This window comes from Hemiscyllium ocellatum, chromosome 1 (assembly GCF_020745735.1).
Source record: "Hemiscyllium ocellatum isolate sHemOce1 chromosome 1, sHemOce1.pat.X.cur, whole genome shotgun sequence".
Classification (NCBI taxonomy): Eukaryota; Metazoa; Chordata; class Chondrichthyes; order Orectolobiformes; family Hemiscylliidae; genus Hemiscyllium; species Hemiscyllium ocellatum.
This window is the reverse complement of record NC_083401.1, coordinates 82,396,348-82,417,038: the sequence shown is the minus strand read 5'-3', so window position 1 is coordinate 82,417,038 and position 20,691 is coordinate 82,396,348. Positions and strand designations below refer to the sequence as shown.

The 20,691-nt window shown below is 40.3% G+C and overlaps 1 protein-coding gene across 1 annotated transcript in view; it reads right to left on the bottom strand.

Annotated features, from left to right (window-relative positions):
- Positions 1-20,691, bottom strand: part of ipo11 (importin 11) — a 476,887-nt gene that overhangs the window by 179,622 nt on the left and 276,574 nt on the right. Inside the window, exons 24-26 of the mRNA XM_060823716.1 lie at positions 20,095-20,175; positions 3,606-3,701; positions 346-459 (exon numbers count right to left, since the gene is read on the bottom strand). Coding sequence (XP_060679699.1) covers positions 346-459; positions 3,606-3,701; positions 20,095-20,175 — 291 coding nt within the window. The remainder of the gene's footprint in view (positions 1-345; positions 460-3,605; positions 3,702-20,094; positions 20,176-20,691) is intronic.

Here is a 20,691-nt window from a genome sequence, read left to right as displayed (position 1 = left end):
CCTTTATAACTGAGAGATGGGCAATGAATACACTCTTGAAAATGTTCATCACATCCCAAGGGGGGAGAAAATGCTTTGTCATCCATTTGGTTGGTGTAAAGTTGTACTTACTATTTGGTAATCAATTGAATTGTTCGAAATAATACCTGAAACTTGCTGTCCCACATTTCCTATTTTCTGGCAATGCATAACCATGAACTTTCAAACCTGACAGACTTATTTGTTGATTATTATAATAGGCAATTTCACTGTAATCAAGCGAAGGAGAGTCTTAAGGAAATAGTAATTTTTGTTCCATTTCAAATCAGTTAACATGTTTCAAGAATTGTAAATGCTTGCACTTACCTCTTGGCTGAGATCTAATGCAATCTGGTTGAGAAGGGAAGAGAAAAATCCTGCATTTTGCAATAGTACACGTCCTGTAATACCTAGATATGTAGACATTACCACTGGATATTTCTGAAATACAAGGAAACAATACAAACAAAACATATCTTGTTGAAAAAAAAAGTAGACTTGTTAATAAAAATCTTCAAAACATTTTAATTTCTCCATGTATCATTGGTGTGCTAGTTAGACTAGCTTTTACTGTCCACCTCCAATTACCCAGAGGGTAGTTAGGTGTCAACTACATTGCTGTGGGTCAGGAGTCACAGGGAAGCCAGACCATGCAAGGATGGCAGATTTCATTTTCTAAAGGGTATTAGTGAACTGGATGAGTTTTATGACAATCAACTGTGGTTATATAGTTGCTATTATTGTTTTAGACTCACTTTTTATTCCAGATTTTTAAGCAATTCAAATTTCACTATTTGTCATGTGTGCTTCAAATCCATGTTCTGAGAGCATCAGCCTGGGTTTCAGGATTATTGGTCCATGACATTACCACAGTGTCACCCCCTCCTCATTCACATTCTCTAAATTCACAACTAAAGTTAAATCAATTTTGAAGGTTAAATCAATTTTGAAGGGAAAACTCTCAATTATCCTCATTGAATTGGAGGAAAAAAGAAAAACAAAATACTTTTGATTTGTGTTAAACAAGACAATAGCTTAAGTTTATTGCAGTTGTCTGATTTGCATGTTTTCTGGTTTACTGCCAACTATTTTAAATTATTTTACTTATAATGCTGAATGCTATGAAATTCTGTGAAATTACAATTATGTTGTGAGCAGTTTTGTAACAAGAAATTTCTGCATTTCTTATCCAGTTTCCTGATCAAGTGTTAATAGTTAGTAAATATCATATCTTTACTTCTTCTGTATTTTTGAGTGTGGTTTGAAATGAGAAAAGAATGTCTTAAGAAACAAGGATTGCTGCATATTGTTAAAGCAAATAGCCTAACATTTATGGTATGTACTGATTATTCAAACAGGGGTGGAACAGAGTTTGTAGATGAGCTGAACCCAAGGCACATATATAAATGGAGTTTTAAAAGTAGCTAATTGGTTTGTGAACTAGTGATCAGTTATTGATAACAAAGACCTTCGGTCAGTCAACGATCATGTGATTGGCTCCTAGGTAACAGAACAGCTTGGAGGTGTGAATATGTCAGCAGAAACTACTATCTCCTTTCTTTACAGTAAAATGCGTCTCAAACCTGAGGATACCTAGCTTATTTCCCCTTTCCAGAAGCTGTAAGCTGTCACTTCTAATGGATAAGTCAAAAATCTTTATAAATGGGAACCAATCACTATGTCTTTCCAAAAAAAAAGTAAAAGTGTCTCAAGGAAGAAGATCAAGAAAGCGTTCTAATCAGAAGAATCAATTCAGCAAGCCTTATGGACAAAGATCACTATTTTTTTTCTCCTACTTCCATAAAAACCCAAATTAATTCTCCCTACCTATGTGAGTGTATACAATCCCATGTGCATTGTGGGAGCTTATAAGCAGCTTATAGCATTAATGAGTTGAATACTGCAAACATGTTTATATCTATTTAGAGGAGATATCTGCCATTTGGTACTTGCCACAATGGATATATCGATGACTCTCATTATTTTTTTTCTACGTTTATCTATGATTGCAATCTATGTATTAGTAACAGTCATTCTTGTCAAGCACTGAAACTTGGCCTGTGCTTTGTTAAAACAATGGAAATTTTGTATATTGTTATAAAATCTTTAATTTTGTGATGACTCCAGGAATACCAGGACTTGATTGCCAGGGGAAATCCTAATAAAGTGTAACACTACAGCTAATTGATCAAATTTAAAATTCTCATTAAGCAACTTTATTGTAGCTTATAACATGGTAAAATGTAAAAATATTCAAATTATATGAAATCCAATAAAAATGATTTGTTTATAACAACAGGATATTCTGATGGCTGTGTCTCTGGAGACATGAAATCAGAATTTGGAAGTGTATTTTGACAGAGTGAAAACAAATCAACACTAATTGTCTTAAAAAGTTGCAACAAAACTTTATGAGCGCAAAAAAGGCATGCAATGCAAAATCCTCTAAAACAATGATACCTTCAGAAAATGTCTTGCACTTATCCCAAGTTTTTTTTTTATGGCTGCCATGTAATTGCAGACCTGACATCATAGGATCTCCCTGGCAGCCATTGATGGCTCTACAGGATTGACTGTTGCCCACTGTTCATTACAGTCAGACATATCCCTTAATCATGATTAGCCTGAGTAAAGGATTAACTGTGAATAAGTCCCTGGACCATGTAAGGACTGTATCTGTGAGTGACCATACCGAGATCCTCTGACTGATAACAGTAGCTGCTGCCCTCCATCTGGAGGAGGGCTAGTTTGAAAGGCGGGGGGGGGGTGCGGCGATTAAGTATGTATTGCATTTCCTGTGCAAACAACTGTGAGTCATATAGCAAGACATTTACCCCATTACTGGACAGATGAACATTACAAGCAACCTGTCTATGGGTCTGCACAATATGGCAGTACTGACTTTCTTCAGGTTCTGGTTGAAGCCCCAGTGAATTAACAGGCATGGCAAAGCATGGATGCTGCATGCATGAGGCACAAAGTCACTGTGCGCTAAGAGCACTGATCAACAGGTCCGAGATCAGCCTAATCCAATCACTGAGCTGTGTGCCTGTCCACATGTGTAAAATGTTGTTGTCGCAGCCTTTCAATGCTAGTTGTTGGTGCACCTTTTAATGCAAGTTTATGCTTCTAAAATATCTGGCAAGTAGGTTGGAGCAGTGCATAAGGATCATGTGCGATTTGCAAAAATCAGATACTACTGTTGGTAAGGGAGGGATATGAGAGGACTGTGTCCATTGATCATGCTTTGAGATGCTGCTGCTTGCAAGGAGACTTTTCACAGTCAACAGTGGGTTTAAGTGTCAAGGACACCTCTGATTTCATGCTGAAAATTCTCAACATGCAGTTTGTTTGGCATGATCGCCAAAATAGGAAGTTGAATATTAATGAGGCAAAATGTGTATTAATAAGGCTTTAATAACAATAACCCCCTAAAAAGGCAACATGCTGCTGGCTAGAGGTTTTACCAAATGTCTCACTGTGATTCTGCCACAATTATTGCCCTGGCCTCGATAAAATTCTGCATATCTACTAAATTAAGAGCCTGTTTAATACATCATCTGTGAATTATATTTCTTAATTCCTACCTCTCCATCCAAGATTCCTTTCAGGACTGCTGGAAGAAGTGGCTGAAATATCTGAGGCCCTAGTACAGGATTCACTTTGAGGACATTTTCTACAACCTGCAAAACAAAATTTATCCACCAAAGAAGTAGTTAAAATAATTTTAAACTCTGCTTCAGGTGCTGAATAAAACATTTAAAACTAAACTGAATTGTAATTTTTAAAACTTTGGTAATGAAACAGTGAGAAATGATTTTTATGAAAGTTTCATTAACAATACTACTATGTATCTAGAGATGCCAAACAATATGCATTCAAACAAAGTACTAGAAATGAATTTCCTAACACACTGACTTGACTTATTTGTAGATACAGTTAACATTTTCATAGTATATTAAAGGCAACTGAAAAGGGGATGTGAATTTATTCATATCTCGGTTACACTTATCTAATAATTTAATGCACAAAGCATGTACATTTAAATCTATCCCAATTAGGTTTTTCTACCCATAAGTTTATAATTTCAGATTTATTCAGTGAATTTGAAATTCACTAGCTGCCATGGTGGGAAGTGAACCCCTGACCCCAGAGTATTATCTCATGCTGCTGGATTACTAGTGGTATTACCACTTTTTGCGATTTTTGAGAAGATTTGTAGCTCAGGTTAAGGTTCAGGCTGCAAGTTTGCTCACTGAGCTTCAGACGTTTCATCACCATGCTAGGTAACATCATCAGTGAACCTCCGGTGAAACGCTGGTGTTATGTCTCACTTTCTATGTGTGTGCCTTGGTCTCTTAAGGTGAGTGATATCATTCCTGGTTCTTTTTCTCAGAGGTTGGTAAATGGGGTCCAGATCGATATGATAGAGTTCTGGTTTGAATGCCAAGCCTCTAGGAATTCCTAGGAGAGGCTAAACATAGACATGCATAGGAATTTCTCAAGGCTTGGCATTCAAGCTGGAACTCCATCAATAAACACATCGATTTGGACCCATTTACCAACCTCTGAGAAGAAGAACCAAAAATTACCTATCTTAAGAGACCAAGACAGATAAATAGCAAGTAGGACATAATACTAGCGCTTCACTAGAAGCTCACTGATGATGTTACCTAGTATGGTGACAAGACATCACACAAAACAAACCTTTCAGCTCAGCGAGCAAGCTTACAACCTGTATTACCACTATGTCACAATCTCCCCATATTCTAACAACAAGTATACTTCCCTTTACCACCAATATGCTTTATCATTTATGGATAATTTCCATTTGACAACCAAATATTCCACAGTCAAATACAGGATGATCCAAAACAAGTTACCCATGTATCTCACCTAACATATTCATTATTCACTCTCTGCACCACTGATGCACAGTGGCAATAATGTGTACCATCTATAAGATGAACTGCAGCAGCTCATCGAGGCTCCATATACAGTACCTTCCAACCCATGAATACTGCCTACACCACATGGATTGTGTGGTTCAAGGCAGCTCATTACCAGTCTTAAAGGCAATTAGGGATGGGCAACAAATGCTGGCCGAGTCAGTGACGCCCACTGAGAAATCAATATTGGTACACTTAGACATGCTACCTCCTACAAAGTTGCTGAGAAATCAATATTGGTAGACTTGGACATGTCAACTCCTACAAACTGAGTGTGTGCACCACAATCTCTAAGTAATATCATGCCCCCTTACAATCTTGTAAACAGGCTTGGAAATCTCAAGATTTTGTTGAACACCATTATTGAAAGATCAGGTGACACTAGTGACAACAGTGAGATGCTGTTGGAAGTTGCATTCAAGAACCTGCAACTGCTGTAAAGACCAAGATGCGAAAAGAGAGATTTCAGATAAAAATATAACTCGTTCAAAGAGATCTGACCTGATACAGTTTGAAACATCACTAATGCAATTTGTAGGTGAAATATGTTGGTCTCCTTAACATGAATAAGATTCAAATACAATAATAACAGACTTTATTCAGATTTTCATGCAAGTGGTTTTAGTAAAATTATCTCCATCACTGACCATCTGTGGATGTTGACTAGTACCTGGAATCATTCTTCATTAAAGCAAGTGAACTACAAAAAAAATTCAAAAGTCACATCCAAGTAACTGACGTATGTAATAGTGGAGAAGACTGTAGAAATTTATTGTGTGTTATCTACATCACACAAATGATTACTCATCATAAGTCAAGGAAAACTTTTGGTTTATCCTACATTTTTATTGCAAACAACATGGAAAAAAATCTTTTGTTTGTGACTTTCTAATACCATTCAAATTTTATTTAAAATAGCTCAAATTTCCAGCAGCAAAGTCAGAAAATGACAATTTATTTCACAATATCTAATATCAACATGAATTCACTGAAAAATACTTTCAATAATGTAATATATCCCAATGGAATATCACAGGACAATTATACAACAACTGTCACTAAGCACAAAGAGGCGATGCTAGGAGAGGTAACAAGCATTTCACAAGTGTTTTACAGAAGAGATAAAGCGAGGTTTAGGGAAAGAATTGCTGAATAACCTAAATTTAGCACACAATTTCCAGACTTTTAGGCCAAGATGGCAAACAAGACAGCCACCAATGGCGGTGTAAAGGAAATAGAATCCATAAAATCCTGAAAGTGTAGAAACAGATCCTTTGGCCCGACAAGTCTACACCGACTCTATGAAGCGAAACCCATCCAGACCCATTGCCCTAGCATATTATCATTTATTTATCCCTGACTAATGCACTTAACCTACACATCCCTGAACACTACGGGCCATTTAGCATGACCAATTCACCTATACTGCACATCTTTGGATTGTGGGAGAAAACCAGAGAACATAGAGGAAACCCACGCAAACACAGAAAATGTGCAAACTTCACGCAGTCAGTCAATCGAAGCAGGAATTGAATCCTGGTCCCTGGCGCTGTGAGGAAGCAATACTAACTACTGAGCCACTGTGCCACCCACGGTGCTAGAGTTACTTGCCACTTGTCAGAAGGAGCTTGAATATTATTCAAATCTTGTTGCATTGAGACATGACTGCTTTATCCCTGAGAAATCAGGAATGGTGCTAAATATTGTACAATTAGTGAACAACCCTATTTTGGCTTTATGTTGGAGGGTTTGGGCAATCAGATTTTGGATGAGTTCAAGAGTATAGAGGCAAGTTTGGGACTGTGACTGAGCTACTTCTTCACCCTTCTAATATAAAAACAATAAGAAAATAAGAGACAAAAACAAAATTGAAAAATACTGGAAAAACTCATCAGGTAAGGCAGCATCTCTGAAGAGAAATTAGCTAACATTTTGGGTCCAGTGATCCTTCTTCAGACACCAAACGTTAACTCTGATTTCTCTCCACAGATGCTGCCAGACCTCCTGAACGTTTCTAACAATTTCTGCATTCGTCTGATTTCCAGCATCTGCAGTTCTTTTGGTTTTTAATTAGGAAATCAATTTGTTCAACACATTCATTGTGGTAAACAAAAACCTTATTTTTTATTTCAATGCTCTCCCCTTTCTCAGCAGCTTTGCTCATGTTCGGTTGGATTTCTTAACTACTAGTTTTGTTCTTCATCCTGGGTCTTTGCTCTAATTTTTCTTTACACATGATGGCTTGTCAAAAGCTGCCCTAGTTTGTTCACTCACATGCAGCCCGACAGTGAAACTTGTCATTGAACATTCCACAGCAAATATACCCATTTCATTTCACCAGTTTTACAATATCAATTCTGGACTCTGATTCCATTTGTCAACAATGTGCTGAGTTTTCCACTTCTGCCAATACTTTTGCATTTTTAGGATCTGTTATCCCTGTCGCTGACATTGTGGCACTTTTTAAATTTAACGTCATGCTGAGAGACACAGAATATCTGTTACTTTGCAGGGAGAGTACAATGTTGAAAACTGTACAGGCCACATGTTTAATGAGAATCATAGTTATGACAGAATAATCACTTAATTGGATAATGTACATTGAGGACACATCAATTCTGGAGTAAATGAAGAGCTCTGTAAAAAGCTACGTCGTTTTTATGTCACATCTGAGACAACCAAGATGCTTAGTTATACAGTCAGAGTGTAAGGTTTAATAGAAATCATTGATCTAAATGGAAAATTTGAGGATGAGAACTAAGTTATGTGTCATAGAGCTCCCAAAGAAAAGATGCAAAAATTGGAATAAATCATAAAATTATGTTTATATTATGTCAACTTTGGGTTTTCAAAGCCTGAAATAAGTTTCTACCTTTTAATAAAGGAATAATTGGCAATTTAGCTGTGCGAGGTCCCCTGGGGAAGAGTGACCATAATGAGACAGAGTTCTTGATTAAGATAGAAAGTGACATAATTGATTTTGAGCCTTAGGTCCTGAATCTAAAGAAAATGATCTTGATAGGAGAAGTGGGCTAATTATAATTTGGGGAACATTATTTAAAGGAAGAACAGTGAATAGGCAATGGCCAGCATTTAAAAAATGTACATGGAGGAAATGCAACAACTGTTCATTCCTGTCTTGACAAAAACTAAAATGAGAAAAATGTGGCTCAATCAATGCTAATAAGAGAAATTAGGGATAGTATTAGATTCAAGGAAGGAGTATTCAAAGTGGCCAGAAAAAGCTGTAGATCCAAATATTAAAAGCAGTTTAGATCTTAACAAAAGAGGCAGGTGTGAGGGAGGGGGTTTGGGGTGGGGGACGGGGGAGGTGGGGTGGTGGTGGTGCAGAAACAAGTCAAGTCTGAGAATGACCTTGCACTGAGCATACAAACTAATTGCAAAAGCATCTACAGGTCACGAAGAGAAAAATGATTGTTGAAAACAGATATCAGTCCCTTACAGCCAGAAAAAAGGGAAGCTATAATGAGGGACAAAGAGATGACAGACCAATTGAAGACATATTCTGGTACATTTTCACAAAGGACGACACAAACTACACCCCAAAACCGTGAGGATCACAGAGTCTACAGAGAAGGCAAAAATGAAGAACTCTCTGCCACTAATAGCAGTGGGCTAAGCAAACATATTAAGGGATATGAGGCAAAGGCAGGAAAACAGAGTAAAGCCACAGATCAGTCTTGATTTCACTGAATGGCAGAACAGGCTTGATCAGGTGAATGGCCTATGCCTGTTCCTATGTTTCTGAGATAGTATTAGCAGGGAAATTGGTTTTGAAGAAATTAATGGGATTAAAGACCAATAAGTCCCCAGGGCATAGCAATCTGTATCTCAGAGTAATTAAGGAAGCTGGCCTAGAAACAGTGAATGCAAGGTGCTTATAATTCCGGATGCTATAAACTCTAGAACAGTTCGCATAGCATGGAGGGTAGCTAATGAAACCCTACTATTTAAAACGTTAGTGAGAAAACAGAGAATTATAGACTGATTAGCTTGATATTGGTAGTCAGGAAAAAGCAACAGTCCATTCTAAAGATTTAATAGCAGAGCACTCGGAAAATAGTGTTTAGACAGAGTAAGCATGGATTTAGAAAGGGATAATCATGCTTGACAAATCAACAGTGTACTTTGAGGATGTAACTAGTAGAGTTGACAAGGAGGAGCCAGTGGATGTGATTTAGTTGAACTTTCAGAAGGTTTTTGATAAGGTTTCATGTAAGAGTTTAGTATGTAAAATTAAACCATATGGAATTACGGTAGTGTACTGACATGGGTAGAGGACTGGTTGGCAGACAGGAAACAAAGTAGGAATAAACAGGTCTTTTTCCAACTGTCAGCCAGTGACTAGTGAGGCACCTCAGGAATTAATGCTTGGACCCAGCTCGTTATATATTATTAATGATTTAGATGAGGGGAGTAAATATCTCCAAGTTTGCAGAGGACACAAAGCTGGATGAAAGGTGAATTGGGAGAAGGATGAAGAGATATTTCAATGTGAATTGGACAAATTGAGCTGGTAGACATATGCATGGTTGATGAAATATCATGTGGATAAATGAGAGATTATCCTCTTTGGTAACAAAAACAGGAAGGCAGACTGTGCCCACTAAGATAATAAATTACAAGGGGAATGTGCAACGAGACATGGATACCCTTGTACACTAGTTACGGAAAGTAAACACGTAGGTACTGCAGGTGGTAAAAGAAGATTTGAGTCCTGGAGGCTGCATCTAGTGTATTTGGTGTAGTTTTGATGTCCTTATCTGAGAAAGAATGTTCTGGTTATGGAGGGATTGCAGCGAAGATTTACCAGGCTAACTCCTCTGATGGCAAGACTGACATTGGTTGGGACTATATTACAGAGCTTAGAAGAATGAAGGGGTGTCTAAGAGAAACCTACAAAATTCTAAACAGGATAACATACGGTAAACACAGAAAGAATGACGCAAATGACAGGGAACTCTAGATCTTGGGTCACAGTTTAAAACTATGGAATAGGCCACTTTTACCTAAGATGAGAAGAAATTTCGTCACCCAGAGAGTGATGAGCCTGTGGAATTCTCTACCAAAGAAAGGGGTTGAAGCCAAAACATTGAATGCTTTCAGGAAGTAATTAGATATAGGTCTTGGAACTAAACGGATCAAAAACTACGGAGAAAAAGCAGGAACAGAATACTGAATTAGATGATCAGCTACGATAATGTTGAATGGCAGAGCAGGACAAAATAGCTGACTCCTTCTCCTGTTTTCTATGTTTCAAGGTTTAATCTAGAAGCTTTACTATTTGTGAAAACAATTACCTGGAGTTGAAAGTGAAGATGCAAGAGAAACTATGTAAGTTAATACTTTTATAATTCTTTAGGAATAAGTGAAGCCAATTGTAGCAGGAATGAAAACAGTAATTTTAATGCGGGGAAAAAAACATAGTTAGAGAGTGTGATAAGAAGAAATGATCAGTGAGCTAACATTTTTCTGCTTATGTCCAGAAGTGTGAAAAATATGCTAAAAGTGCTTGCTCTGATACAAAATCAAAATAGATGTCTTACAGAAATTAAGACTGTATAGACTGTGGGGGAAAAAATCTGATTAAAGTACACAAGTCTGCCTCAACATTAACTATCTCCTTCACTACAAATACTGTCTGACATATGGAGTATTTTCAGATCTTTCTGCTCTTATCTTAGAAAAGCGTTGTTAAGAACAACAAAATAATTTAAGATGAACTAGAGGTTATTCTGACATTGAGGTGATGAGGGAGTTTTGAGACAGGCCAGAACGAGGTAGCACGAGGTAGCAGGCAGAAAAATAATTTCAAAAGTCCCAGGAGGTGAAAACAGCAGTGTAGTCTTAAGAAAAAAAATCTTTGCAAGTGTGGAAAAGGATATGGAAGAAAGATATAGACGGGAAATAGATGGTGACATTTTGCAAAATATCCAGATTACAGAGGAGCAAGTGTGTTGATGCCTTGAAGCAGGTAAAGGTGGATAAATCCCCAGGACCTGATCAGGTGTACACTAGAACTCTGTGGGAAGCTACAGAAGTGATTGTTGGGCCACTTGCTGAGGTATTTGTATCGTCGATAGTCACAGGTGAGGTGCCAGAAAACTGGGGGTTGACAAACGTGGTGCCACTGTTTAAGAAGGGTGGTAAGGACAAGCCAGGGAACTATAGACCAGTGAGCCTGGTTAATAAATGATTTGGATGCGAGCATAAAAACTACAGTTAGCCAGTTTGCAGATTACATCAAAGTTGGAGGTTTCGTGGACAGCAAAGAACGTTACCTCAGATTAAAACAGGATCTGGACCAGATGGGCCAATGGGCTGAGAAGTGGCAGATGGAGTTTAATTCAGATAAAATGCGAGATGCTGCATTTTGGGAAAGCAAATCTTAGCAGGACTTCTACACTTAATGGTAAGGTCCTAGGGAATGTTGCTGAACAAAGAGACCTTGGAGTGCAGGTTCACAGCTCCTTGAAAGTGGAGTTGCAGGTAGATAGGATATTGAAGAAGGCGTTTAGTATGCTTTCCTTTATTGGTCAGAGTACTGAGTACAGGAGTTGGGAGGTCATGTTGTGGCTGTACAGGACATTGGTTAGGTCATTGTTGGAATATTGCATGCAATTCTGATCTCCTTCCTATCGGAAAGATGTTGTGAAACTTGAAAGGGTTCAGACAAAATTTACAAGGATGTTGCCAGGGTTGGAGGATTTGAGCTATAGGGAGAGGTTGAACAGGCTGGGGCTGTTTTCCCTGGAGCGTTGGAGGCTGAGGGGTGACCTTATAGAGGTTTACAAAATTATGAGGGGCATGGATAGGATAAATAGATAAAGTCTTTTCCCTGGGGTTGGGAAGTCCAGAACTAGAGGGCATAGGTTTAGGGTAAGAGGGGAAAGATATAAAAGGGCAACTTTTTCTCAGAGGGTGGTTCGGGTATGGAATGAGCTACCAGAGGAAGTGGTGGAGGCTGGTATAATTGCAACATTTAAGAGGCATTTGGATTGGCATGAGAATAGGAAGGATTTGGAGGGATATGGGCCGGGTGCTGGCAGGTGAGACTAGATTGGTTAGGATATCTGGTCGGCATGGATGGGTTGGACCGAAGGGTCTGATTCCATGCTGTACATCTCTATGACTCTAAGTGTTGTCAGAAATCAAATTTTGATTTAAGTGTAGGATGCAGAAAAGATCAAGATATGGTAATTTAACTGTGACACTAAACAATCCAAAGTTCTTGAATATTCAACGTGAACCATGAGCAAAAGACGACCAGTGAATTTGAAACTTTAATTCAAACTCATCAACACTTGAAAAAACTTGAAAAAAGCTATTTCTGTTTTTTTATCACCATTTAAACAGGATGTTCTTGTCCAGGTCAAAAATCGTAACTACTAGGAAATCAGGTCAAATTATTTTAATGAGCTAAAAAGCTAATTGAGATCAAAATTGTTTAAATATATGAGATTAAATGAAAAAGTTTGGCTGAGGCCTTGCTCCAGACCTGTGGGATCACTATTAGTCTCATGTTGCCAGTTGAAGTACACACGCATCATTCCCTCTACTCTCCTCCTGAGACTTGACTTTTCTCTTCTTAAATGACCGGCCCAGTGATAATCTCCTGCCACCCACAGCCTTTTCCCCCTCTATCAACTACACAGCAAATTTCTGTATCATCTGCTAACTTCTGACGAGATATTGGTTGCCCTAATTTTATTTCCCATCCACCTTTACCCATTCTAACCCTACTTCCCTCTGAGCTGACTGTACTCCTTGGACTCGGATCCAACTCTAACTTTGTAATTAAGCCTGCCAAGGGTGGTGCAGTTGTTGTCTGACATACTAACCTCTACGTTATGGTGGCTGAGCACCAGCTCTTCAATACTTCCTCATGTCTCCCAGTGGACTATGAACCGCACCATGGAAGACCAAGCTATTGTGTCCACAACAGTTATTAATTAAATTTGTAATCTCCTCCTCATGGTGTACAAGTGTATAGTTCACCCAACTCCACATAACTCACTTCTAACCCCTTTCCAAAAAATCCACAAACAGGACTGCCTGGACAGAAACACCGTTTCTGCCTGCTCCCTCTCCAAGAAACTCATCTCTTTCTACCTTGACTTGACTTTTCTCCCCCTTGTCCAGTCCCTTCACACTTGTATCTGAGATTCTTGTGACGCTTTACATGAATTTCAAAATTTGCAGTTTGCCACCCACTTTACATTATGGACATGCAATTCCTTTAACATCCAGTCCGCTATCAGAACAGTCTCAGGGCTTTCCGCTTCTTCCTGGAAGGCCTGAATTTTCCCCATCCACCAACACACTTCTCTGCCTGGCTGAGCTTGTCCTCACTCTGAACAACTTCTCATTCAACTCCTCCCATTTTCTTCAGGTTAAAGGTGTGACTATGGATATCTGCATGGGCCCCAGTCATGCATGTCTCTTTGTGAGGTACGTGGAACATTCCTTGTTCCAGTCCAACTCCATCCCCCAGCCACAACTCTTTCTCTGGTACACTGATGACATCATCAGTGTCTTTCTTATCCAGAAATAGTTTATCTATTTCATTTCCAAATTCCAACTTGCTCTCACCTTCATTGTTTCCTGTCTGACTCCTCTTTTTCCTCCACATGTCTGTTTCAATTTCTGGGGCCAGGCTAACCAATATCTACTACAAACCCACCAACTCCCACTTGACTATACATCCTTGCCGCCTGCATCTTGTAAAGACACCATCTCTGTCACATCTATTCCAACTTCAACAAGGTGGATCTCCAAAACTTTTTTCCTCAACTGAGGATTACCCACCAACATGGTAACAGGGGCTTTAGTTTTGTCTGACCAATCTCGCACACTTTGCCCCTTACCCCTCTCTTCCCTCCAACAACTACCATCACATCTACATCTAAAAGGTCATTATCTGTCATTTCTGCTATCTCCAGTAGGATTTCATCATGAGACACACAATTTCCTCTCCTCCTTTGTTAGTCTTCCACAGGGAATACATGTCTCTACAAGTCACACCAGTCCACTCCTCCATTCCCAACAGGTCCCCACAGCCTCATGGTACCGTCCCATGCAATCACAGAAGGTGTAACACCTGTCTGATTACATCCTCCGTCTTCACAATCCAAAGCCCATACTCACCTTCCAAGTCAAGCAGCGATTTACTAGCACTCAATCTAGTCTACTTTATTTGCTGATCACAATGTAGTCTCCTCTACACTGGGGAAACAAAGAGCTGATTGGCTGACTGCTTTAAAAAACACTAATGTTCTGACTCCAAATAGGACAGTGAACTTCCAGTTGCCTGCCACTTCAACACACCACCATGTTTGCTGGCCAAAATTTCTGTCATGGGATTACCACTCTGATCTAAGCACAGCACAAACTGGAAAAACATTTCCCCTTGAGAACTCAGCAGCCTTATGGATTCAATATCAAGTTCAACAATTGCATAAGTTTCAGCACCTTCTCCTCTGTTCTTACGCCAACCCATCACACCAATGTTTATCACCACATGAGCTGTTACGAGAAACAACCCATTGTCAACCATTAATAGTCCCCATTAGCAGCTATTCATTATCCTTCTGACCTTTTCCATTCTTTTTGGCTGTTTAACTGTTTTTCACTCTTTCTTGGGTCCACCTCCACCTCCATCTATCATTTACTGATCCCTGTCTCCCTCCACCTCACCTTTAACATATACAGTGCCAACCTTTTTCTAGCTACAATCAGTTCTGAAGAAGGGTCACTGGACCCAAAATGTTAACACTGAGTTTTTCCAGTAATTTCTGTTTCATTTGTGCACCATGCTGTTAACTTTTAAGTCTAAATCACTGATCTATATATCATGAACAAGGTATTAAAAACAAGTTGCCGGTAAAACTCAGCAGATCTAGCAGCATGGTGAATAGAAAGGGTTCTGAGGAACGGACCCTAAACATTAACTCTGATTTTCCTTTGTAAACACTACCAGACCTGCTGAGTTTTTCCAGCACTTTCTGTTTTGTTTCTGATTTAAAGTATCTGGTTCTTTTGGTTTTTATGAGCAATGAGACCCAGTTTTGTGAAACTTCATTGGAAATTGACACTGAGTCATAAATGCACCCGTCAACCATACCATTTGCTTCCTATTGCAAGACAATATCATTGACAATGACAATGACAATTTGCAAGATGAATTTTGGAATCCAATGTGCCATTTGCATTTGCACCCCACGACCCTTTAAAGTATCAATCGTTCATGCAGAAATGTGTGACTAGCCTAGTCTCCCACCTGTGGGTGGGAGATCACCTCAGAAGATCTCCCACCCACAGTTTCCAACCTCATAGTCCGGGAATCCCGCACTGCCAAGTTCCACCTCCTTCCCAAGATCCACAAGCCTGACCACCCTGGCCGACGCATTGTCTCAGAATGCTCCTGCCCCAATGAACTCATCTCTACCTACCTTGACACTGTCCTATTCCCCTAGTCCAAGAATTCCCCACATATGTTCGAGACACCACCCACGCCCTCCACCTCCTCCAAGACTTCCGTTTCCCTGGCTCCCAATGCCTCATCTTCACCATGAATATCCAATCCCTCTACACTTCCATGTGCCAGACTTTTTTTTCCTCTCCAGACGTCCCCAACAGTACCCTTCCACCGACACTCTCATTCATTTGGTCGAACTGGTCCTCACCCTTAACAATTTCTCCTTTGAATCCTCCCACTTCCTCCAGACCAAAGGGGTAGCCATGGGCACACGTATGGGCCCCAGCTATGCCCATCTCTTTGTTGGTTATGTAGAACAGTTGATCTTCCATAATTACACCGGCACCACTCCCCACCTCTTCCTCCGCCACATTGATGACTGCATTGGCGCCACCTTGTGCTCCCGCGAGGAGGTTGAGCAATTCATCAACTTCACCAACACATTCCACCATGACCTTAAATTTATCTGGACCATCTCTGACACCTCCCTCCCCTTCCTGGACCTCTCCATCAATGACGACCGGCTTGACACTGACATTTTTTACAAACCCACCGACTCCCACAGCTACCTGGATTAAACCTCTTCCCACCCTACTTCTTGCAAAAATGCTATCTCGTATTCCCAATTCCTCCGCCTCCGCCGTATCTGCTTCCAGGAAGACCAGTTCCACCACAGAACACACCAGATGGCCTCCTTCTTTAGAGACCGCAACTTCCCTTCCCACGTGGTTAAAGATGCTCTCCAACGCATCTCGTCCACATCCCGCACTTCCGCCCTCAGACCCCACCCCTCCAACCGTAACAAGCACAGAACGCCCCTGCTGCTCACCTTCCTCCCTCCAAACCTTCGCATAAACCAAATCATCCGCCACCTCCAAAAAGACCCCACCACCAGGGATATATTTCCCTCCCCACCCCTTTCCGCCTTCCGCAAAGACCGTTCCCTCCGTGACTTACCTGGTCAAGTCCACGCCCCCCTACAATACACCCTCCCATCCTGGCACTTTCCCCTGCCATTGCAGGAACTGTAAAACCTGCACCCACACGTCCTCCCTCACCTCTATCCAAGGCCCTAAAGGAGACTTCCACATCCAAAGTTTTACCTGCACATCCACTAATATCATTTATTGTATCCGTTGCTCCCGATGCCGTCTCCTCTGCATTGGGGAGACCGGGCGCCTCCTAGCAGAGCGCTTTAGGGAACATCTCCGGGACACCCGCACCAATCAACCATACCGTCCCGTGACCCAACATTTCAACTCCCACTCCCACTCTGCCGAGGACATGGAGGTCCTGGACCTCCTTCATCACTGCTCCCTCACCACCAGACGCCTGGAGGAAGAATGCCTCATCTTCCGCCTCGGAACACTTCAACCCCAGGGCATCAATGTGAACTTCAATAGTTTCCTTGTTTCCCCTTCCCCCACCTCACCCTTGTGCTAAACTTCCAGCTCAGCACTGTTCCTGTGACTTGTCCGGACTTGTCCGACCTGCCTAGCTCCTTTTCCACCTATCCACTCCACCCTCTCCTCCCTGACCTATCACCTTCATCCCCTCCCCCACTCACCCATTGTACTCTATGCTACTTTCTCCCCACCCCCACCCTCCTCTAGCTTATCTCTCCACGCTTCAGGCTCACTGCCTTTATTCCTGATGAAGGGCTTTTGCCCGAAACGTCGATTTCACTGCTCGTTGGATGCTGCCTGAACTGCTGTGCTCTTCTAGCACCACATAATCCAGAATAAATAAAATCAAAACTAAGTCAAGTTTGCTATCTCTTTAATATTTATTACCTCCACAGAAAATGAAACAACTTCATTCGAGACAACCTTGCTGAATAAGTCTATGTTGACTGTGCCCCATAAATGATAACTCATTCTGCTTCCTAAATCTATTTCCAATAACGTGTCCAACTATAATTACTTGATGCGGAGCTGCTCATGTCACCTGACAAAGCAGCAGTGCTCCAAAAGCTCGTGATTTTAAACAAAGGGGTGTTTAGGGTGTAGGTTTGCTCGCTGAGCTGTAGGTTTGATATCCAGACGTTTCATTACCTGGCTAGGTACCATCATCAGTGGCGACCTCCAAGTGAAGTGAAGCTGTTTTCTCCTGCTTTCTATTTATATCTTTCTCCTGGATGGGGTTCCTGGGGTTTGTGGTAATGTCATTTCCTGTTCGTTTTCTGAGGGGTTGATAGATGGCATCTAGATCTATGTGCTTGTTTATGGCATTGTGGTTGGAGTGCCAGGCCTCTAGGAATTCTCTGGCATGTCTTTGCTTAGCCTGTCCCAGGATAGAACTGCTGTCCCAGTCGAAATGGTGGTTTTTGTCATTCGTGTGTAGGGCTATGAGGGAGAGGGGGTCGTGTCTTTTTGTGGCTAGCTGGTGGTCATGTATTCTGGTGGCTAACTTGCTTCCTGTTTGTCATACGTAGTCTTTGTGGCAGTCCTTGCATGGAATTTTAAATAAACCTGTTGGACTATAAGCTGGTATTGAGACTTCTAACTTTGGAATTACTTGGGCTATCCCTTCCTCGCTCTTCGAATATTAACATAAAGTTAACAATCACAGTCCTCCAGCGTCAGACTTGAAGCCAGAGAGGACTGAAAAATGATGGAGGGAGTGTCTATTATTAACTTCCTGCTTCTCTTAGAGGCAGTACATTTTGTGAGACAAAGATTTACCCACTTTCAAAGATGCTAAACATGTGAATATTTCCCTTCTCATTATGTTTTTTCCAATTCAGGATCTCACATTCCCCAGCAAATACAATGCAAATACAAAGTGAAAACTGAAGAAAAGTATTTTTAAGAGCCTTGCCTACCTCTTCATTTCCAAACATTAACTTTTTCTTGGTCTTTACATCTCTAAAGTCCATGCGACATTTAGTGCTCCTTACCTGCATATAGCTTTCTAAACGTTTTGTACTGTTTCTTACTTTTTGTATTGAGTAAGTTTGTTTAGTTCTGCAGGTACAGCTTTTTCTTCATTCATTCATTCACAGGATGAGCACATCACTGGCTAGGCCAGCATTCACTGTCCATCCCCAGTTGGCCAGAGGTAAAAACAATGACTGCAGATGTTGGAAACCAGATTCTGGATTAGTGGTGCTGGAAAAGCACAGCAGTTCAGGCAGCATCCGAAGAGCCGTCTCCCCATGCCCACCCTCATCTCATTTATCTCTCCACCCTTCAGGCACTCTGCCTGTATCCCTGAAGGGCTTTTGCCCAACACGTCGATTTTACTGCTCCTCGGATGCTGCCTGAACTGCTGTGCTTTTCCAGCACCACTAATCCAGAATCCAATTGGCCAGAGGGCAGTTCAGAGTCAATGACATTATTGTGGGTCTGGAGTCGCATGTGGGCCAGACCAGACGAGGATGGCAGATTTCCTTCCTTGAGGGACATTAGTGCTTTTTCCCAACAATTCACAGTCATCAGTAAATTCTTAATGCCAGATATTTTTTATTGAATTCACAACTAAAATTTCAAAACCTGAATTTCAAATTCAGGATTCGAAACTGGCCCGAACATTAGCTGAATTTTTAGATTAATAGTCTAGCAATAATATCACAAGGCCACTGCCTCCCTTTTCAATCTTGGGCTGTGATCACTACTGACTAAATAACCATTGCTAATCCCTATATGCCCTTGAGAAAGTAGTAGTGAGCTGACGTCTGGAACAACACAGTCCATTTGATTTAGATATATCCACAGTGCTATTAGGGAGGGACTTCCAGGATTTTGATCCAGACAGAGTGAAGGAACAGTAATATAGTTCGAAGTTAGGATGGAATGTAGTTTAAAGGGGATCTTGCAGGCTGTGATACCCTTGTCTTTCTAGGTGTTAGAGGTTTAGAAGGTGCTGTCTTAAGATGGCTGAGTTGTTGGGCTGCATTTTGTGATTAAAATGCACTTTGCTATTAAATTATTTACTAGTTTACTTTTGTTACAAAATGTGTCAATGTACTCCCTTGTGTGATTACAAACATATTGCTTCAGAATACTGTTCAAATTACATTCAATAAATTAGTAATCTTTGGGGACTACAAAATGATTTGCTTCCCTCTACCTATGTAGAAGTTAAATATATCTACTGCATTTATGCAAGAAACTAATCTGTGTTATATGAAGCCTGCTTGACTGTTACTGCTAATATTCCATCAGAATCTGGCATCCTTTTCTAATTCTCAATTCTACAATGAGGGGTAATGCAGTGCTAGTACCTGTAAGTGGACACCAGTATGTGATATTGGGGATAGCAGGAAGAGAGAGTTCATATATTAAAAAACTATAAATCCGAGGTTAGGATAAAACTGAGAGGGTGGTAAGGAAGGGTCATATTAACACTTCAAGAAGGCAGAGTCAAAGCTCTGATTGGGAAGGAGTAGAGGAATTATTGAGAATTGAGGCTGAAAGTACAGAAAAAATGGAAGGTCACAGGGTCTAAGTTGGGGTCAGAGAGAGCTACATTGATTCAAGGATAAAATGATTTTATATCCATATATAAAAACACATATCAGAGAAATTTATATTTCTGAATAATACATCTTGATCCACAATCCTTGTTGCAAAAAATAAGTATTGATTACTTTGATAATACTATTACATAACAAAATAAAACTAGTACCTTAAGTATTTGAACTTGTCCTTCAGTGGTGATATCTTGCATCAGCTCGCAGAAGGATTGGCATAGGACATCTGCAAAATTCTGGAAAGGAGAATTTCATGCTCATCTCAAACAGTAAAATAAGTTAATATATTCTAGTAATTCGATATTTAAAACATCAGTAGAGATGGACAGGTCAGAAGAGAATACAGATAATCCTCAGGGATGGTGCATGCATCATGATTGTATGTTATTATTTCATAGGATGTGGGTTTCATTGGCTACATGACCATTTATTGACAATCCCTAATTGCTCCTAGAAGGCAGTGGTGAGCTAACTTCTTGAACTGCAGTTATCCATGTGTGTAGGTACATCTTTTGTTAGGGAGGAAATTGTAAGATTTTGACCCAGCAACAGAGAAGGAACAGTGATATGGTTCCAAGTCAGTATGATGTGTAGTTTGGAGAGGAACTTACAGGTTGTAGGGTTTACATTATATTAGCGATTCAGCTTTCAGTAACAATCCTGAAACTAATCCAATGCCAAGGCATACACTGAATAAATTTAGTTGCTTGGTTTTCAATTTTAATACTGATAACCCCACTTCAGTACAAATT